At 45.1% G+C, this 16,497-nt stretch overlaps 1 protein-coding gene across 5 annotated transcripts in view; it reads left to right on the forward strand.

Moving 5' to 3' along the window:
* The window catches only part of SLC5A1 (solute carrier family 5 member 1), a 51,301-nt gene that overhangs the window by 14,494 nt on the left and 20,310 nt on the right, over nucleotides 1-16,497 (forward strand). For 3 of the 5 annotated variants that reach the window (XM_064726670.1, XM_064726673.1, XM_064726672.1), the window contains 2 exons: nucleotides 8,883-9,009; nucleotides 13,416-13,487. In XM_064726670.1, the coding sequence (XP_064582740.1) occupies nucleotides 13,419-13,487 (69 nt within the window). In that variant the 5' untranslated portion in view covers nucleotides 8,883-9,009; nucleotides 13,416-13,418. Of the gene's footprint in view, nucleotides 1-7,553; nucleotides 7,670-8,882; nucleotides 9,010-10,494; nucleotides 10,585-13,415; nucleotides 13,488-16,497 lie in introns of those variants that run through there. The other 2 variants (XM_064726671.1, XM_064726674.1) reach the window with 2 other exon arrangements.

A 16,497-nucleotide genomic window follows, 5' to 3' on the forward strand; every position in this document is an offset into this window, starting at 1 on the left:
ATAGATTGCTTTTTAAAATTGTTTGTTTGTTTTAATCTATTATTAGAGCTGTATTCTTCCTCTTCATCCTTCTCTTTTTAGGAATTAAATTGGATTTATTAATTTTTTTCATCCTAACACTGCAAGGTACTTAGGAATTTCTTTTGAAGAATCCACTGTGGCCACACAGGTGTTCTGTGCCAGAATTCCACTGTACTTGTGTTCTAGGAAATATTTCTAGGGAAAGAAAAAGAGGAGTAAAGTGAATGTGGCTCAGTTTTTGCCTGGTCTAAGCTGTTGGTTGCCACTCTCACTCTCAGGTGCTGTCCAAGACCACAGTCAGGATCTCAGGGCTGCCCTGAGTTATGTTTGCAGTCATGGATGTTCAGCTTTGGGATCAAGAAGCCAAAGTGAGCTCAGGGTCATTACTGCACTTTATTCTCAGCCATTCCCCCAATTTTGAGCCATCACTTCTGTATTTGAGAGCAGAATTAACATTGGTGTCTGGAAAAAGTGCTGAATTCACTGCAGTGGGTAAGGCTTCTGAGTCACTGGGATATGTAGCCTCAGTCTGCAAATCATCCATCAACAATTGAGTGTAATAAATCAGTTACAGTCAGCTGATGAAGCCCATTGCCAGCTTTTCCCAGAAGTTATTTGGGCACCTCTCCTGCAGCTCTGGAGAGATCTGTGTATGAACTGCACAAATGGTGATTAGGAGCTCCCAGACTTTGCCCCCACAGCCCTGGTGTGGTTTCATTTGGCTCACATGCAGTTTCTGCTCAGTTTAGTCACAATGAAGTGGGGCTCTGAGGTGCACTCTGCTTTCTCCAGGGTTTGATGGGCCTTTGCCTGATAACAGCCTCAAGGATTTGGCAGTGAGTGATTAGTAAAAAATGAGTAGATGGCACTATTGACTTTTTCAGCTCTGTAACTGTAAGAACTACAATTTGTCAAATCTCTGGCTTGTGAGCCTGTGATAGCAGACCTGAGTGCAGGGTTGAGCTTGTCAAACAGCCTTGTGCAGCAGGGTAGAGTTAAAGACAAGGAAACGTGGCAGGGATCTCCAGATAACATAAGTTAGTTTGAAGTGTGCCTCCAGAGAACATGACAGGCAAGGCTGCCTTCAAAGCTTGATCAATTGCTCAAGGCTTTGTCTGATCAGATTTTGAAAACCACCAGGAACAGAGATTTCTGTCTTTTTAGACAACCTATTTCAGGACTTCAGCCCTTACACTGAATTTTTTCTCTTCTGTATCTCTTCTCTATCCACTGGTGATTTCTCCTGCCCCAATCTGATCATTGCTTTTTGCCCTTGCACTGTTATCTCTAAGAAGTGTCTTTATCTTACATGTAATTACCCTTTAAATGTTTGATTACAGCAGTTGGATTCCTTTCCCAAACCTTCACTTGAGGCTAAACACACTCAGACCCTCAGCCTCTCCTCACATGCTGCAGGCACTTCACTACTCAGTGCTTTTCCCTGAGCTCCCTGCATGCTCTCGGTGTCACCTGGGTGCCAAAAAGCCCAGGGTGGGACACGGTGTCCCAGGGGCTGCCCCAGCTGCTCCCTGTGCAGCGCAGACCCTGCCAGTGCAGTGCTTGCTGTTAGCCCAGTGTACAAAGGATGTCCTCAAATGATCTGTGTCCTGATATCTGTGTGTTTTCCTCTGCAAAGCAGGAAATCAGGACAATTGTGTAACACAGAAGTTTGTGGAGAAGTTTCTTCTTTGATATTTGCTTTTTTTCAAGTTCAATGTCAGGAAAAGCACAGAGCTACTGCAAGGACACTTGAGCCTCAGGAGTGCCTGGACACTGCTCCATTTCTGATCTCCCATCCAAACCCAAAATGCCAGACTGAGGCAAAAAGCATCCTGAGACTGGGAGAGACAACATTTCTGTCACTGGTGGGGACTCCAGTGCTTATTTGGCAACCAGCATGGAGCAGGGACTAAGCAGTGAGAAGGGAAGCCTGGAAACCTGGGCCTGCACTGCTTTCTGCATTATTTCCAAGCAGTTTGGGACTTCAGATCTGCCCCCACCATGTGGGAGGTGACCCCAGCCATGTGGGAATCTCTTGGCCTGTTGTTATGGATGCACAAATATTGGTAGCAGGCTTCCTTTGTGCTGCTCTAGGGAGTTAGCTTTGCTGCTGTGACAGTGAAGGTGTCCCCTCCTGTCCCCAAAATGTTGAAGGATTTTGTCTTGATGGTTGTTATGTAACAGTGATTTGCTCATGAAGGTCACCTGGGCTCTGACATGGGTCATGGTGGATTCACTGAAGCACCTGATCGTGGTGAAAAGTCTTCCATGGTAAAATGAGTCTCCTTTCTCTTACTGCCAGTGCTTCTGACTCTTAAGGAATCATTAACAAGTAGTAAAATAATAGCCACTCTAAATCACTTTAGTGTCCTGTGATTGTACAACAATGATAATTATTCTCTACTCCTTGTGATCTCCTTGGAGAAAGTACAATTTAAATACTATTTCAGTCAAGTGAGGTGATTTCTAATGTATGAATGTGGAAAAGTAGCTTTTTATGTGTTTCCTAGTTTGGATACTCAGCTTTTTTATAAAAACTCCTGTTACTGATAGATAAGAAATCTCTCAAAATTTTTGAAAGTGGCAATATAGTGTAAAGTGTGTAAAATTGTGTTTCAGGATGTGGGAAAAAATCCCGAAAGTTACAAATATACAGTTTTTCAGCAAACACATGTGCTATTCCTCTGACAACTGAAAGGGCCTCACTGGTATTGTCATCAAATTATTTTTTAAAAAAATTAATGTGTGGTTGCTTTCTCTCGAAAGTATTGAAATAAAATTTTATCTACAAGCACAAATGGAAGCTCAAACTCTTAACTGTCCCTCTGGGCTACACCCAGGGTGTTCTGGAATGTGCGTCTCCCATTCTATCTGTGATCTTTGCATGATGTTCCCTAAACATTTACTCTTCTTTTGCATGAGTTTAAGGGAGGACCACTGACATTTGGGGAGTTAGAAGAGATTTTTGCTCCTCTGGGACAGATCTCTCAGAGCAGATTGTGAGCTTGTACTGCAGTGGGATGTATTCCCTCTGCATGTGATCTGTCTGGGGGGTGTTGGAAGCTGCATTCCTGCCTGGGGTGACTTCAGTCCTCCCCCTGCTCTGCACAGCTCAGTCTTACAGCCCTCAGCACAGTTTTCCATGTCCTGATGATGTGAAACTTCTTAACTGATGCTGAAAAATGTGTTCCAAATTTTACACACCCTTCTTAAACACAGTGTTCCACACAGTGCCACTGCATCTGAATCACCTGCTTCCACACCTGCAGGGTTGTGAAAGTGCAGGCTTTTCAAAGCTGTCCCTCTGCAAGCAGGCACACAGAGCCTGTCATCAGTGCTGATCTTCCTGGCAGTGCCACCCTGCTCACACTCCCACCTGTGCTGTGGGCCAGGCTGCCAAAGCTTTACCCCGTGATCCCTGTTCCTGATAGATCCACAGGTGGATTTTGTGTGCTGTGTGTGGGGGAAAGCACAGGAATTGTTGCTGTAGGGACAAGAAACTGAGCAGGTGGAGCTGCTGAACCAGCTGGATGGAGTTCTGACCTGCTCTGTGGATCCATCACAGATCCTGAGCTTCCTGGCAGCTAACCAGGCTCTCAGAGCTGTCCAAGCCCACAGGAGCTTTTCCTTTCAGCAGCATTATTTGAAAAATAGGTGAAGTTGTTATGTTCTGCTGCTGGAACTGTTCTTTATTAGGCTCTTATTGATTTACCACTCCTAATTGCTAATAGTATCATTCTCTGGCTTTAAAGAAGTAAACTGCAGATGTGGAGTCCCCATAAAATCGAGATGACTTTTATGAGGGTTTTTTTGGAGGGAGCAAGGGGAAAAGGAAAAGCATTCCAGGGATTTCTCTCTGTTCCTTTAGTATTGGCATAATTATCCTGTATATGGATGTGTCATTGTTTCCATTTACCACTGTTGAGCTGAATAAATTGGTGTATGATTGTAAATGTTGTTCTAGGCTGCAGCTATAGATTGTGCCATGGATTGGATGGATGAAAAATATTGCTGTAATGATTGCTTTGGGTACAAATGATAATTTTGTATCAAATCTTGGAGCAAGCTCCTGGCGCCACTGAAGAGAAAGAAAAAAGGATACAATGCTGAATTTTTAGTTGCTTTATGGTAATGCTGGGATGGCAGGAATGCACAGAACTGCTCCAGGAGGTTTTCTCCCTGAAGAACATTTCTTCTGGTGGAGAACATCCATAACTGGGTCCTGTGGTGATGTTTGCAGGGGTCCCAGGATGAGGGAAGAGATGAGAATCTTGACTCCGTGTTTCAGAAGGCTGATTTATTATTTTATGATATATATTATATTAAAAGAAAATTATATGACTAAACTATATGACTAAAAAGATATGACCAAAACTATACTAAAAGAATATATATAAAATAAAATATAAAATATAAAAAACTATATATAAAACTATACTAGAAGAATAGAAGAAAGGATTTCATCAGAAGGCTTGAAAGGATTAGAATGATGATAAAATCTTGTGACTGTCAGACAGTCTGAGCCAGCTGACTGTGATTGGCCATTAATTAAAAACAACACATGAGACCAATCCCAGATGCACCTGTTGCATTCCACAGCAGCACATAATCAATGTTTATATTTAATTTCTGAGGCCTCTCAGCTTCTCAGGAGAAAATATCCTGGCCAAAAGATTTTTCATCAGCTGTGTCAGTGTCAGGGTCCCCCTGTGCTCCCTGGGCTCGGTGGGGGTTTGGGCAATACCGGCTCATCCAGTCCGTCGGGCTTTCTGCCCTCTGCAGCCCGCAGATAACAGGGCAGATACGGCTTTTGAAGCCAGGCTATCCCTAAATATTCTCCTCCTTGTGCCTGAGTGATGCATTCTTAGGCATAATGAGCCCCTGTGCTGCTGGAACAAAGGGCAGGTGGCTCTCCCTGCCTTTGGGAATGCTGATGGTCCTCGCTGCTGCCGCTGCTTTGAGCACGCTGCGATTAGCGGGGTTTGGAACGTGAGGGTCCGAGCATCAGCGGGGCTGGGCTTGCACAGCTGCTTCGCCTCAGCAGGAGCCGCAGATGTTTGCAAGAGTTTCCTCCTGTGTTTATTATATTTAATGATCAGTTTGTCTATCTCCTTACATCACAACGTGAGGAAATAGATCTCCTGCACCCGTAAAGAACAAGTAGGAGTTTTTGATGTTCTGCTGCCGGTAAACACTCAGCTAAAAATGTAAGGGAGCAGCTTGTGCCTCAGTGAGAATCCCGGAAACAGCCCCGCCCAGCCACGGTCACCTCTCCTCGTTCCCGGTGCTCTGACACACCTGGAGAAATCCTCCCTAAATGCACACATGGGCTGAAATAACAAAATCTAATGGAGAAAACTATTGGTATCTGAGCTCCATTTCTGAACTAGAAATCCTCTCAAAAGTGTTCTTTCTACTAAATGACCTTTAAAGTCTGTCCAAAGACTGCATCACACTTATTTTGGGGGAGAAATGTACCTGGTAATTTATTGATATTTTTTGTTTTCAGATGTCAGTATATTTTTCGCACTCTTCATTATTGCCATTTTTCTCCTTTCTTTTTCCAACAATAATCTGTGTATAATCTGGGTTGTGGTTTTGTTGTTGTTGATCTGTTAGCTTTTCCTTCCTTCTCGTAGGGATTTGTTTGCAGACAAATTTTTCACTTTTATCCTGATCAGAGATTCCTTAAAGAATATTTTCCCAGGTTCTCTCCAACAATATTTTCTGTTCTTTCTCCTTTTCAGGAAGCTTCATATATATTTTGGAGAATATTATTAAGATTTTGTCCCCATGTGATTTCTCAACCAAACACTTTACAAACACTTTTAACTGAGGAGCCCCTGGGACACTGTGCAGCAAATTGGACATTAATATTATGATCTTTCTCCCCCTTCACTTAGATTCCTTTAATCAAATTAAACTGTCAGACACAATAAATAATAATATATTTGTGGCTGTTTATTGCTGTAGGACAATCAAAACATACCCACAAAGGCTGAGGCTGTCTGCTGTTCAAGAGTGATTACACTGGGTTTGAGCAAATCAAGCAGGGCAACCAAAGCTTTCATTGGGTCTCCTGGAAAAGTGGAGAATTATTTCAGTGGAAGGGGCATCAGCAGCTCAGCTCCTGTTCATTTCTCACTTTATTTTATGCAGTTGAGATGTTGTTTTCCTTACAGTGTTTCTGGAACATGAGTGTTAATACTTGTGAGAGCTGGGGTGATGATTATGCAGCTCATTTGCATAATTCCTTCTGTTATTTAGGTTTAGCAATAGTAGAAGTGGCAGGTCAGCATGTATCCATCTCTGAAAGATGTTTTTCCGGACACATCGTTTGAAGGGAAAGGGGAAATCCCAAAAAGGGTTAGCAAGACTCTAATATACACAAAACACAATGGATTAGATAATGAGGGTAACACATAATGTTCTGTGTTATTTAGTCTATTATTTATGAGAAAAGAATAATAATTATAATAATATTTCTGTTTCAATGAGAATGCTACTCAATTGAGAAGCTGCTTGTGGAGATTAATCTGCCCTGCTATCAGGTGCTAAATCTGGAGACAGCCTGCATTGGCTTTGGGGAGTAGTTTTTAATCTGTTATTCAACTTTATTAGTCCCAGTGGAAATTTCAAACCCATCTCTTGCCATTAGTCTTCCCCTATTAACCTCCTTAAATATAAGAATTAATAAAACACTAATAAACAAAAAATAAATTAATTATTTGCTGTCTTAGCCTGTTTTGTAGGAAGACTACAGCCCTGAGATTTTTGTTTTCATAAGATTGGCAATGCAGGGCTGAGTGTACTTAGTGATCACACACAGATAATTTAACCAGTTGCTGAAGAAGTGAGTGTATTTCCTTGCTTCATTTCTGCTGGTCCATCTGCATACAGACCTATTTTTATGTCCTCTGATATTTCTCCTCTGTAGAGATACTAATCAGAAAATTAGTCCTGAAAGTGTTCATTTTTGTTATCTCTTTTGTCCCTTGATAAATACGTGGTTCTGTTCATGTTTCTCAACCTGATCCTCTCAGTGAATAAGAATAGCATGACCTTGCTTTCTTTCTGATAACCTTTTAGGAAAACACCTGTTTTCCTGCTGGTTTTTTTTTCTATCTACGTCATACCCACTGGACTTCAGATCTTTTTCCCTTTTAGTAATTCCTCTTGAACTGATTGCGCATTTCAGTTTCCCACATTTTTGTCATCCTTCTGTGACTAATTCTTCTAACTAGAACCAGGTTTTGTTCACTTAATGAAGATTGCAGAAAGAGAAGAAGGACTTTTGATATCAAAGAAAGTGTTAAACAATTCTCTAACTGCCACCCTCATATTAGGAAAGCTGTGCTGAGAGCCTTTGATTTATATTCTGTCCACTGGCAAATATGAACTCTTCCAAGTTCACACTGCATGACTAGGAAACCATCAAAGGAGGGTAGAGAATTTACTAACATAGTACATGGCTTTCTGCAAATAAAATAATTACAATTTTTTGGTCTGTTTCTGTCCTTCATTACTTGCAGAAAGGATTCTGTATAAGTTAGCATTTCTGAAGAGCATCCCCAAAGAAATCTACTTGCTTTATCAAGAGATGTGGAGGAATGCCAGGGGAAAGATCAGAGGAGTTCCTCTGTGGGAGGTACTTTGCATGCTGATGCAACTTTCTGTTTGTTTGTAGTTTATTTGTTTTACCATTGCTTTATCATTTGTCATCCTCAGGAGGAAGGCTTTAACACAAAAGTTTGTAAGAGACTTGGCTAAGTGCCAGTAATTCTCACATTTTCTGTGCTACAGTTCCATTTGCTGAGGCCAGCACAGCAATTGCAGCTTCTACCCAGTTCATGAGCTGCCCTGGCAGCTGTGCCTGGTCACTTGGGAATGCAGATCCATCACATTTATCCCATTTGCTCTCCATCAGCAGCCTGGGGTGGGAATTTGAACCAGTTCCTTGCTGGTCTGTAGCTCATTGCCTTCTCCCCCATTCTCTGTTTTGTCTATCAGGTCTGAACAGACATATTCATGATAAGCTTGATGTCACCAGGCTCTATCCAGAGGGGAGCATTCATTATGGACAGGGATCAGAGGCTCTGTGTTATCTTACTTAAGCTATTTCATTTTCTCACTCCTGTTAACATCTCTCTTCTGTAAATTGCCCTGGCTCACAGGCAAAACTAGAGAAATACCCTCAGTATGTCAAATTATTTGTCAGTTTGTCTGGTGTTGGAACCCTAAACCTGCTTGAAGAGACCCTTCAGGATGATGAGAGACCCACAGAAGCACATTGCTCACTGAGAGTGAGGAAAAGAAATCATTGTTGTGTTCTGACATGGTGTTCCCTCATTCCATCAGGAGATTCACTCTTGCTTATCTTTGAAAGCTTTGACACAAAGAAAGATTTAGCCTGTTCCAATGTGAAAACCTGCCTGACCTTTCAGTGCAAACCTTTTGTGTGCACTGAATTCAAGCAGTGAATCATTGGGTGCACCAACAACCTGCAATGCTTCCAGGTTTCTCTTTGGGCTGCAGATATGAGGATGTGGAGATGAGATATTCAGAGCCTTGACAAAGCTCCCTCCCCTTCTGACACTCCTGTAGATGATGTTGGTTTCTGCTTAGTTTCTGTTTGTGCCCTACAGAAATAAAAAACAATGAAGCTTGTTTCCACTGTGCATAAAGATAGGAACTGTGTGATTACTATTTTTTAGATGTTGATTCTCCATTAATGTTTCAAACCTTGGAATTTTGTTGGTGTGGCCACACCAGGAGCTGTGGACAGAGGCTGAGGTGAGGACACAAGGCACATCAGAATAGATCAGTCCCTGACTAATGTTTTCTTTTGCTTGCCTCTGTAGAACACAGAAATGGAATTCATGAACACCAAACTTTTTAGGTGCAAGGACCCGGAGGAAAATGTGTCAATCTCTGTAAAGAAGTGCCATCTGCAGCCTATCTTAGACAAACTGTTTCCTGATAATTAAGGTTAGTAAATAAGTCTTTTATTTTCCACTGAAATACACAGCAGGGAAGGTCAGAACTAATGGGAATTTTGGATGCTCAGCAGCTTCCAGGGTTAATTTTTTCTCTGTTGGATTTAAAGCTAACATTTCACAGTCATGTAGGACAAACTGAAGAATGTATTTGGGAGAGATGCCTAAACTATCAAAAAGGTAGCACTGTTTTATAAGGGTATAGCTGCTCAAACAAGAGACAGATTTTCAGATTTCACTCTTTCAAGCAATCCCATTGTATTATAGGTTCTTTGCTGTTTTTTATGATCCACAATTACCACAGGGTAGTTTACCCAGGAGAAAATCGTTGCCAATGAGCAGAGTGCCAGCCCTCAATTTCATCTCTGAGGAAATAACACCTGCAAGATCAGTCAGGCCTGCTTGCTTCCCATGTCCTTGACTGCTTGTTCTGCTCAGTGTCACTTCAAGGTCACATTTTACACCCAAAAGGCTGTAAATGAATAATGATTCCTTAGTATCAAGCAGGGAATGGGACTCTCAGACATCCTCAGAGCCCACAAATGTGCCTGGCACCCAGATATTGTTCTAAATTCCCTGGATTTCTCTGACCCCTTCTAGCTCAAACAGGATCATGGGCATCATTTGGGGAAGCTTCCTTCCTCAGAGCTGTGAGGATCTGTCTATAACCTGTGTGTTCCTCATCTTTGTGACCACTTGCTTTGCTTAGCTTAATTCTGAAGTCAGAGGAGCAAATAAAGGGAGAGCAGATCCAAGGTCTGATGAACTTTGAACTTACTCAAATGTGAAGCTGATTAGCTGGAATAGAGAGAGCCAGCACCACGGTCTAAACAGGCTGAAATTCAGCCCAGTAAGCTCCTGGCTCCATGTGTTCACATGCATCTTTACCTGTATCCATGTGAGAGATGGAAGCAGATTGAAGTTTTCTCCTCCCCAGAAACACAGGAGTGTTTCTCCATTGACTAATGCTGCTGAGCTGAGAGATGACACAAAGGTTGTCCCAGATCCTGGACCCCTGGGTTTTCCCCAGGTGCCAGGTCACTCCTCACAGATAATTGCTTACCATCATCAGCTAAAATAACTACATCTTCCAAGACTAGATTTACAGGTACAACCACTTAAAAAAAAAAAAAAGCATTCACCCACAGTGAGGTAAATATGCAGGTTTATTGCAGCCAAGCCACTCCTTTCTGTGTCATTCCTTCTCAGACATCTGCTCGTGGATGTTAAAACCCCGAGCACCTTTGGCAGGGACACTGAACTGTGAAATCTGCAGCACCTGTGACAGAGGAGCACTCTTTGGGAAAAAAAGTTGTCCAAGGAAAAGCAGCTGCTTCAACTTGTGTCCCATTGGAGACAAGTGAATCTGAAGTTATATATTATATAAGACGTAGGTGATGACAGCAGTTTATCATTAACCTGAACCCTGCAAGAAGCACATAAGGAGAGGAAGAAGAAGAAAGCCAGAGAAGCAGCCAGGATGGAATCCATCATAAGGATCAACAATGCTGCAGACATCTCTGTTATTATTCTCTACTTTTTGATAGTTCTGGCAGTGGGACTATGGGTATGTTGGGATTTTATTTTGTTTTACTTGAGGAGCAGGTAGATTATAGAGTCTTGGCAAAATAGTGTAGTAAGTGAGAATGCGTAATCAGATAAAGATTTTGATGCTTAATTGAAATAATTAACAGGTGCATGGTGGGCAAAATGTGGGCACTTGTTTACATCAGAGGGGATGGTGAGCCAGGGTGGCATCCCTTTGGGTGGATGAATGCAACAGTGGGGAAGGTGCAGTGCTGGGGTTTGTGCGGGATGGAGCCCAGAGATGCGATCGGTGAAGATCAGCCAGGGTCCCTCAGACATGGCTGCACCTGAGAGTGGCCACGGAGCGCTGGGGCTGCGGGAGAGCTGTGCTGGGAGGGGATGGCCTGGGAAACAGCGGGGAGGGGGAGCTGCAGGGCTGGGCAGGGGCGGGAGGGGACGCGGGGTGCGCCGGGGTGGGGAGGCGGTGTGGCAGCACCCACAGCGCGGGGACAGGGACGGGACGGCAGAGGCGCCTCGGCCGAGGCTGCGGGTGCCGTTTGAAGGCAGCGTTGGCGGGGCTGTGCCTGGGCTCCAGGGTGCAGAGCCACGGAGCTGGAGCTGGAGCAGCCCCGGGGCTGTGTCAGGGTGCAGAGCCGGGAGCAGGAGCAGCCCCGGGGCTGTGTGAGGAGCCGGGAGCAGGAGCAGCCCCGGGCTGTGTCAGGAGCCGGGAGCAGGAGCAGCCCCGGGCTGTGTCAGGGTGCAGAGCCGGGAGCAGGAGCAGCCCCGGGGCTGTGTCAGGAGCCGGGAGCAGGAGCAGCCCCGGGGCTGTGTGAGGAGCCGGGAGCAGGAGCAGCCCCGGGCTGTGTCAGGAGCCGGGAGCAGGAGCAGCCCCGGGGCTGTGTGAGGAGCCGGGAGCAGGAGCAGCCCTGGGGCTGTGTCAGGAGCCGGGAGCAGGAGCAGCCCGGACTGTGTCAGGGTACGGAGCCGGGAGCAGGAGCAGCCCCGGGCTGTGTCAGGAGCCGGGAGCAGGAGCAGCCCCGGGCTGTGTGAGGAGCCGGGAGCAGGAGCAGCCCGGGCTGTGTCAGGAGCCGGGAGCAGGAGCACCCCGGGCTGTGTGAGGAGCCGGGAGCAGCAGCAGCCCCGGGCTGTGTCAGGGTACGGAGCAGGAGCAGCCCCGGGGCTGTGTGAGGAGCCGGGAGCAGGAGCAGCCCGGGGCTGTGTCAGGGTGCAGGGCCGGGAGCAGGAGCAGCCCCGGGCTGTGTCAGGGTACGGAGCAGGAGCAGCCCCGGGCTGTGTCAGGGTACGGAGCTGGAGCAGGAGCAGCCCGGGCTGTGTCAGGGTGAGGAGCCGGGAGCAGGAGCAGCCCCGGGCTGTGTCAGGGTGCAGAGCCGGGAGCAGGAGCAGCCCGGGGCTGTGTCAGGGTGCAGGGCCGGGAGCAGGAGCAGCCCCGGCAGGGCTGGCAGTTCCTGTGCTCGGTGCCTCCAGCCCGGCCGGCAGCGCTGCAAGGGGAGCCCGGAGCCCCGGGAGCAAAGCCCCGGCAGCCAGGGCAGGAAAGCAGCGCTGGGACCTCAGAGCTGAAGCGTCTGAGAGAATGGGCCGATGCACTGAGCTCCAGGGGAAGGCACTGAATTCGGGTTTCCCTGGGGCAAGCCCTCCTTGTCACCTGAACACCTGACCAGTGACAAGCAGAGAGGAGGGGTTGCCCTTCAGGGATCCTCTGCTTTCCAGGAGCATCCCAGCAACATTTCACAGTGCACAAAAGTCAGCTGCAGAACAAACATCCCTTTCTAACAACCTGGCAATATTGTGAGGGGCACCAACAATTTACAGGTTGCACAAAGTGGACACAAACTTTTCTTTGCCTCTTCAGCACAGGAGCAGAGGCCAAAAATATAGTTAAAAATCTGAAGCCCCAGTCCAGCAGAACACCTGGTTGTCTGGCAGGAGGGAGCTGGGTCCTACCATGAGAGTCTGGCTGTTGCTGTAGTTGAACTTCATGTTAAAGATCTCTGACAATAAGGAGCTGATCTCTGGCTTCTCAGGCCATTGTGTGCTGAGTTAATTCCTGGAAACTTTTCTTTCCAGCCATGAAGACATTGTTACTGGACAAATACTTACCCAGTATGCTGTGTGTTGTTAAATGTAAATCCATTGTGTTTACTTCCTTTCTTCTGCATTGGAAGAAAATACATGGATAATTTCCCCAGGTCTTCTTTCGTTATTTACCTGTTCAAAGTCCATCAGAGATGACAATGGAAATCCAGTAAATAATGGCTCAAGGTCATTAATAAAAATTTGAGGAACTTCCCTCTAAAGCCCATACCTTGACAAAGACAACATGAGTTTGTAAAAAGGAAACTTTAGCTGGTTTCTTCTTTTGGAACTTCAGAGGGAATCAGGCACAATGCTGATATCACAAGAAGGGAACAGATACCTATAGGGGCAGGATGGTATTGAGTAAAAAAGCTGCATACTTTCTGTATAATAATAAACTTGCACCTTATAGTCTATTTTGATGCCTGAAAGCAAAGGCTTTTCACCCCAACAAAAAATTCATGTGAGCTTTTACTTGAGGGAAAATTTTTCTTGGTTAAATTTAATTTTATTTAATGTTTCACACTATAATGAAAGGTGAAGGAATGAAACTTGAATGGCTAATGCAGACCTAGATGAAAGAGTAATTGTTTCATTGTATTATTGTATTGTATTCCGTTGTATTTTCTTCATCATTTTTGGCCACTCTGTTTTTCTCACTTTACCCTGCCTGTGTGTTTTGTTATCCCTTCATTCAGGCTGTTTGTTCTCAGCCTGTGTATAATTGCCTAGCACACTTGAAATATGATTAAAACTTTCTTTTTTCCTTTTTTCCAGGCTATGTACTCCACCAACCGAGGCACAGTGGGTGGGTTTTTCCTGGCTGGCCGGAGCATGGTGTGGTGGCCGGTGAGTGCTGAGTGTAAAACACAGGGTGTGCATCTGCCCTGCCTGTCCTGGCACATCCAGGACTCTGTGACTCTGCTGAGGCTCTGGTGGCTCCGTTGTGTGGCTGCAAATCCAACCCTTTCTCCAGCCACTGCTGTCACAGGGCACACTGCACTAACAAAGCCAGGGATGGGCAGGGAGAAGTGCTGGGCTAAGTTGTCTCTGCTCAGCTCTGAGCTGTCTTGATTATGTGATCAACTTATTTGGCTATAAGTACATTGTTAATGTCAGTACAGACAAATCCAGTGCTTTGCCTTTCGTGCCACTTTAAAACTTTTCAACATTTGGACTCTGTTCTTTTCATTGCACTCAAAGAAGCTGGCTCATGTTAAGGTTATCACAGACAGGAATTAATTTACTGCAATTTTCCCCTTTATTGCTCTATTGTTTCTACTTTTGGTAACAAGTTCTGGTCTGTACAAGGAGAAAAATCCTGGAAATGTTCTGGTATGCTATTGGTAAAATATATTTTAAATGTATTTAAAGATTAGCTGTGGTTTACCTTGATTGTCTTCTGTGGAACTCTTTTATATTCCAAGGCAGAGAACAGGAGTCAAAGCCACAAAGTGTTTTTAGCCATCCATCCCATCAGGCCATTTGGCAGAAATGATGTTAGATACAATTGTCTATTCCTTCCTGATCATACATTCTCCTTAATAGGAAAAGCAGACAACTTAGACAAACCTGCATTTTCTGGATCACTGGAATACAGGAAATGGAATCGTGTTTTACATTATTCCATTTGTTTGAATGGAATTCCTCAACACCTCTGATCTTGCATTCAGTCTCAGAAAATGTTTCTGCACTTCATTAAGGCTTGGGAGTCAAGAGTCCACACACACTGATTCAGTTACAGGACCAGAAGACTGAGAGTAAACATTGATTCCCTAAAGATTTAGGAAGTTTTTGAAGTAGGCTGCAGAAATACCTGCCCAGCTTTCAGTCCTGTGCTTCAGGGAGCTGCTCTCTGCCTTTAGAAGGCATTGGGACAGCCTCTGTAAGGACATGAAGGATTAAAGGCCAATGACAGTAAAAGGTTTCTTCATCTGATGTAGCAGATCTAAGAAAATTCAGGTTCCTTTGGAAGACTGGGGAAAGAGAAAGTTTCCAATTTATTTTAAGATAAAACCCATTATTCTGGGAGAAGAGAAGAGAAGAGAACCTAACAGATGACTCAACTGTCACTTTAATCAGGGGGCTGGTTTGAACCTTGTGCAACTGTGTCTGCCTGGCAAGGGGGTGTGAATATCCTTTTGTGAGGTGTAAACGGACATGGAGGCAGCAGGGCAGCCAAGCCTCACCACAGGAAAGTTCTGTGCTGCTCCAGTGGCACTGAGAACTCCTGGTGATCCCCTGAGACCTGGGGGAGAGGATCTGACACCGATCCTCTGCCAGCACAAACCCAACAGAGCCTGCAAGCTCCCCTCCTCCAGTGGGAAGGAGCAGGGAGCAGCCCAAGCTCCTGCCAGGATCCCCTCCCTCCTTCCCAGGCTCTGGGAGCTCAGTGAGGACAAAGTGCTCAGTCCTAGATCTCCCCTTCAGTCCTTCCCTCTGGAATGCCAGGAGGGGCTTCCCATGCCATAAAAATGAACCTTTCTTGCTATTCTTCCTCGTATCACTCAAAATAAACAAAGAGCAAACACTCCAAAACCACAAACTAAATACCATGTCAGCAGCACCACCCCGGAAAGTTTGCCTTGGATAAAAAGAGCTTCCAAAACACCAATTCTGACAGCTTAGCAGGTAGATGGGATGTCAATCACCCAGAGCAAACTGGGCTGAAATGATGAGGAAACCAATGAAAGTATAGAAAGTTTAGTCAGAGATGTGATCTCAGAGCTGCTAGAGCTGAGTGTGATGTTTTACTTTGTGCTTTGATTTCTCTTTTGTGCCACGTCAGGGCTAACCTGGGATGGTTCTGGGGGGCCTCAGTGCATTTCCACAGAAAGGGTGGGGGCAGCTGTTTTGCAAGAGGGCTCTTGTTTGTCAGATTTCTCCCCTGCCATTTCAGGATAATGACCCTTGTCATGTAATTGCTTTCTGGAACAGAGCAAAATGAAGAAAAAAAATCCTTCCACAAACTTGGTATAAACTTAATTCCCCTAACTAATTGTATTTTTCAGTTGTGGTCTGTATGCTATGCTCTGCAGGGCACCCACAAGTGGCTTTTCTGACCCTAAAAGAGAAGGAGGGTCATTAGCAGAGTGTTACTGACAGGCTGGGGAATGGACTCTCTTCACTTAAACCATATCACATCTGTGCTTTGGTGGACTAGAGGAGAGCCTGGTAATGAAGGGCTAGAGATTATTCCTGCTTTTATATGGATTTTGAATGTTTGTAGTCACTGGCTGTGATTGTGATTTGATTTCTCAATGTATAAAGTAGGACCAAGACACATCTTGGGCCAAGTTTGCCCTGCTTGGGCTCTGATTGTTCTGCACCAGCAGAATCCAGGAAAGCTGCTCAGCATTTTGCAGAACCAAGCCCAAGATAGTTTTCTGGCTGAGGTGAGAGTTCACTTCACTGGAATCACTGCCCTTGTGCAGTGGCTGAGCCATCTCAGTAATTCCCTGGTTAATTAGGGATAAAGGTATATAAGAGCATTCTCCCAGATTACCCAAAACTGAAATCTGCTGTTGGTTAGTCATAACCTAAGAAATTCTTACAAAATGCTGAGCCCTTTCCACTCTCTTGCTATGGAAACTGACAGAAGAATCTTCAAGAAACTGTCTTGGGCTTTGGGGGAAATATCTTCAGGAAAGACTCATGGCTCTTTAAACCCTCATAATCAGCTCTGCTTTTCCCAAAAAGACCCAGAGAAGTTCAAGGCAAGGGACAGCTCTGTAGCAATGGGCCTTGCCAGCTTCAGCTTCCTTTGCCAGATGAAGGAGTTGGGTTCAGCCAAATGCTTCCTGCCATGGTAGGACATGAAGTGTCTGTTCCTGCAGAACAGTCAGCTTTGGTAGCAGCA

Source organism: Zonotrichia leucophrys, chromosome 15 (genome assembly GCF_028769735.1).
Source record: "Zonotrichia leucophrys gambelii isolate GWCS_2022_RI chromosome 15, RI_Zleu_2.0, whole genome shotgun sequence".
Taxonomy (NCBI): Eukaryota; Metazoa; Chordata; class Aves; order Passeriformes; family Passerellidae; genus Zonotrichia; species Zonotrichia leucophrys.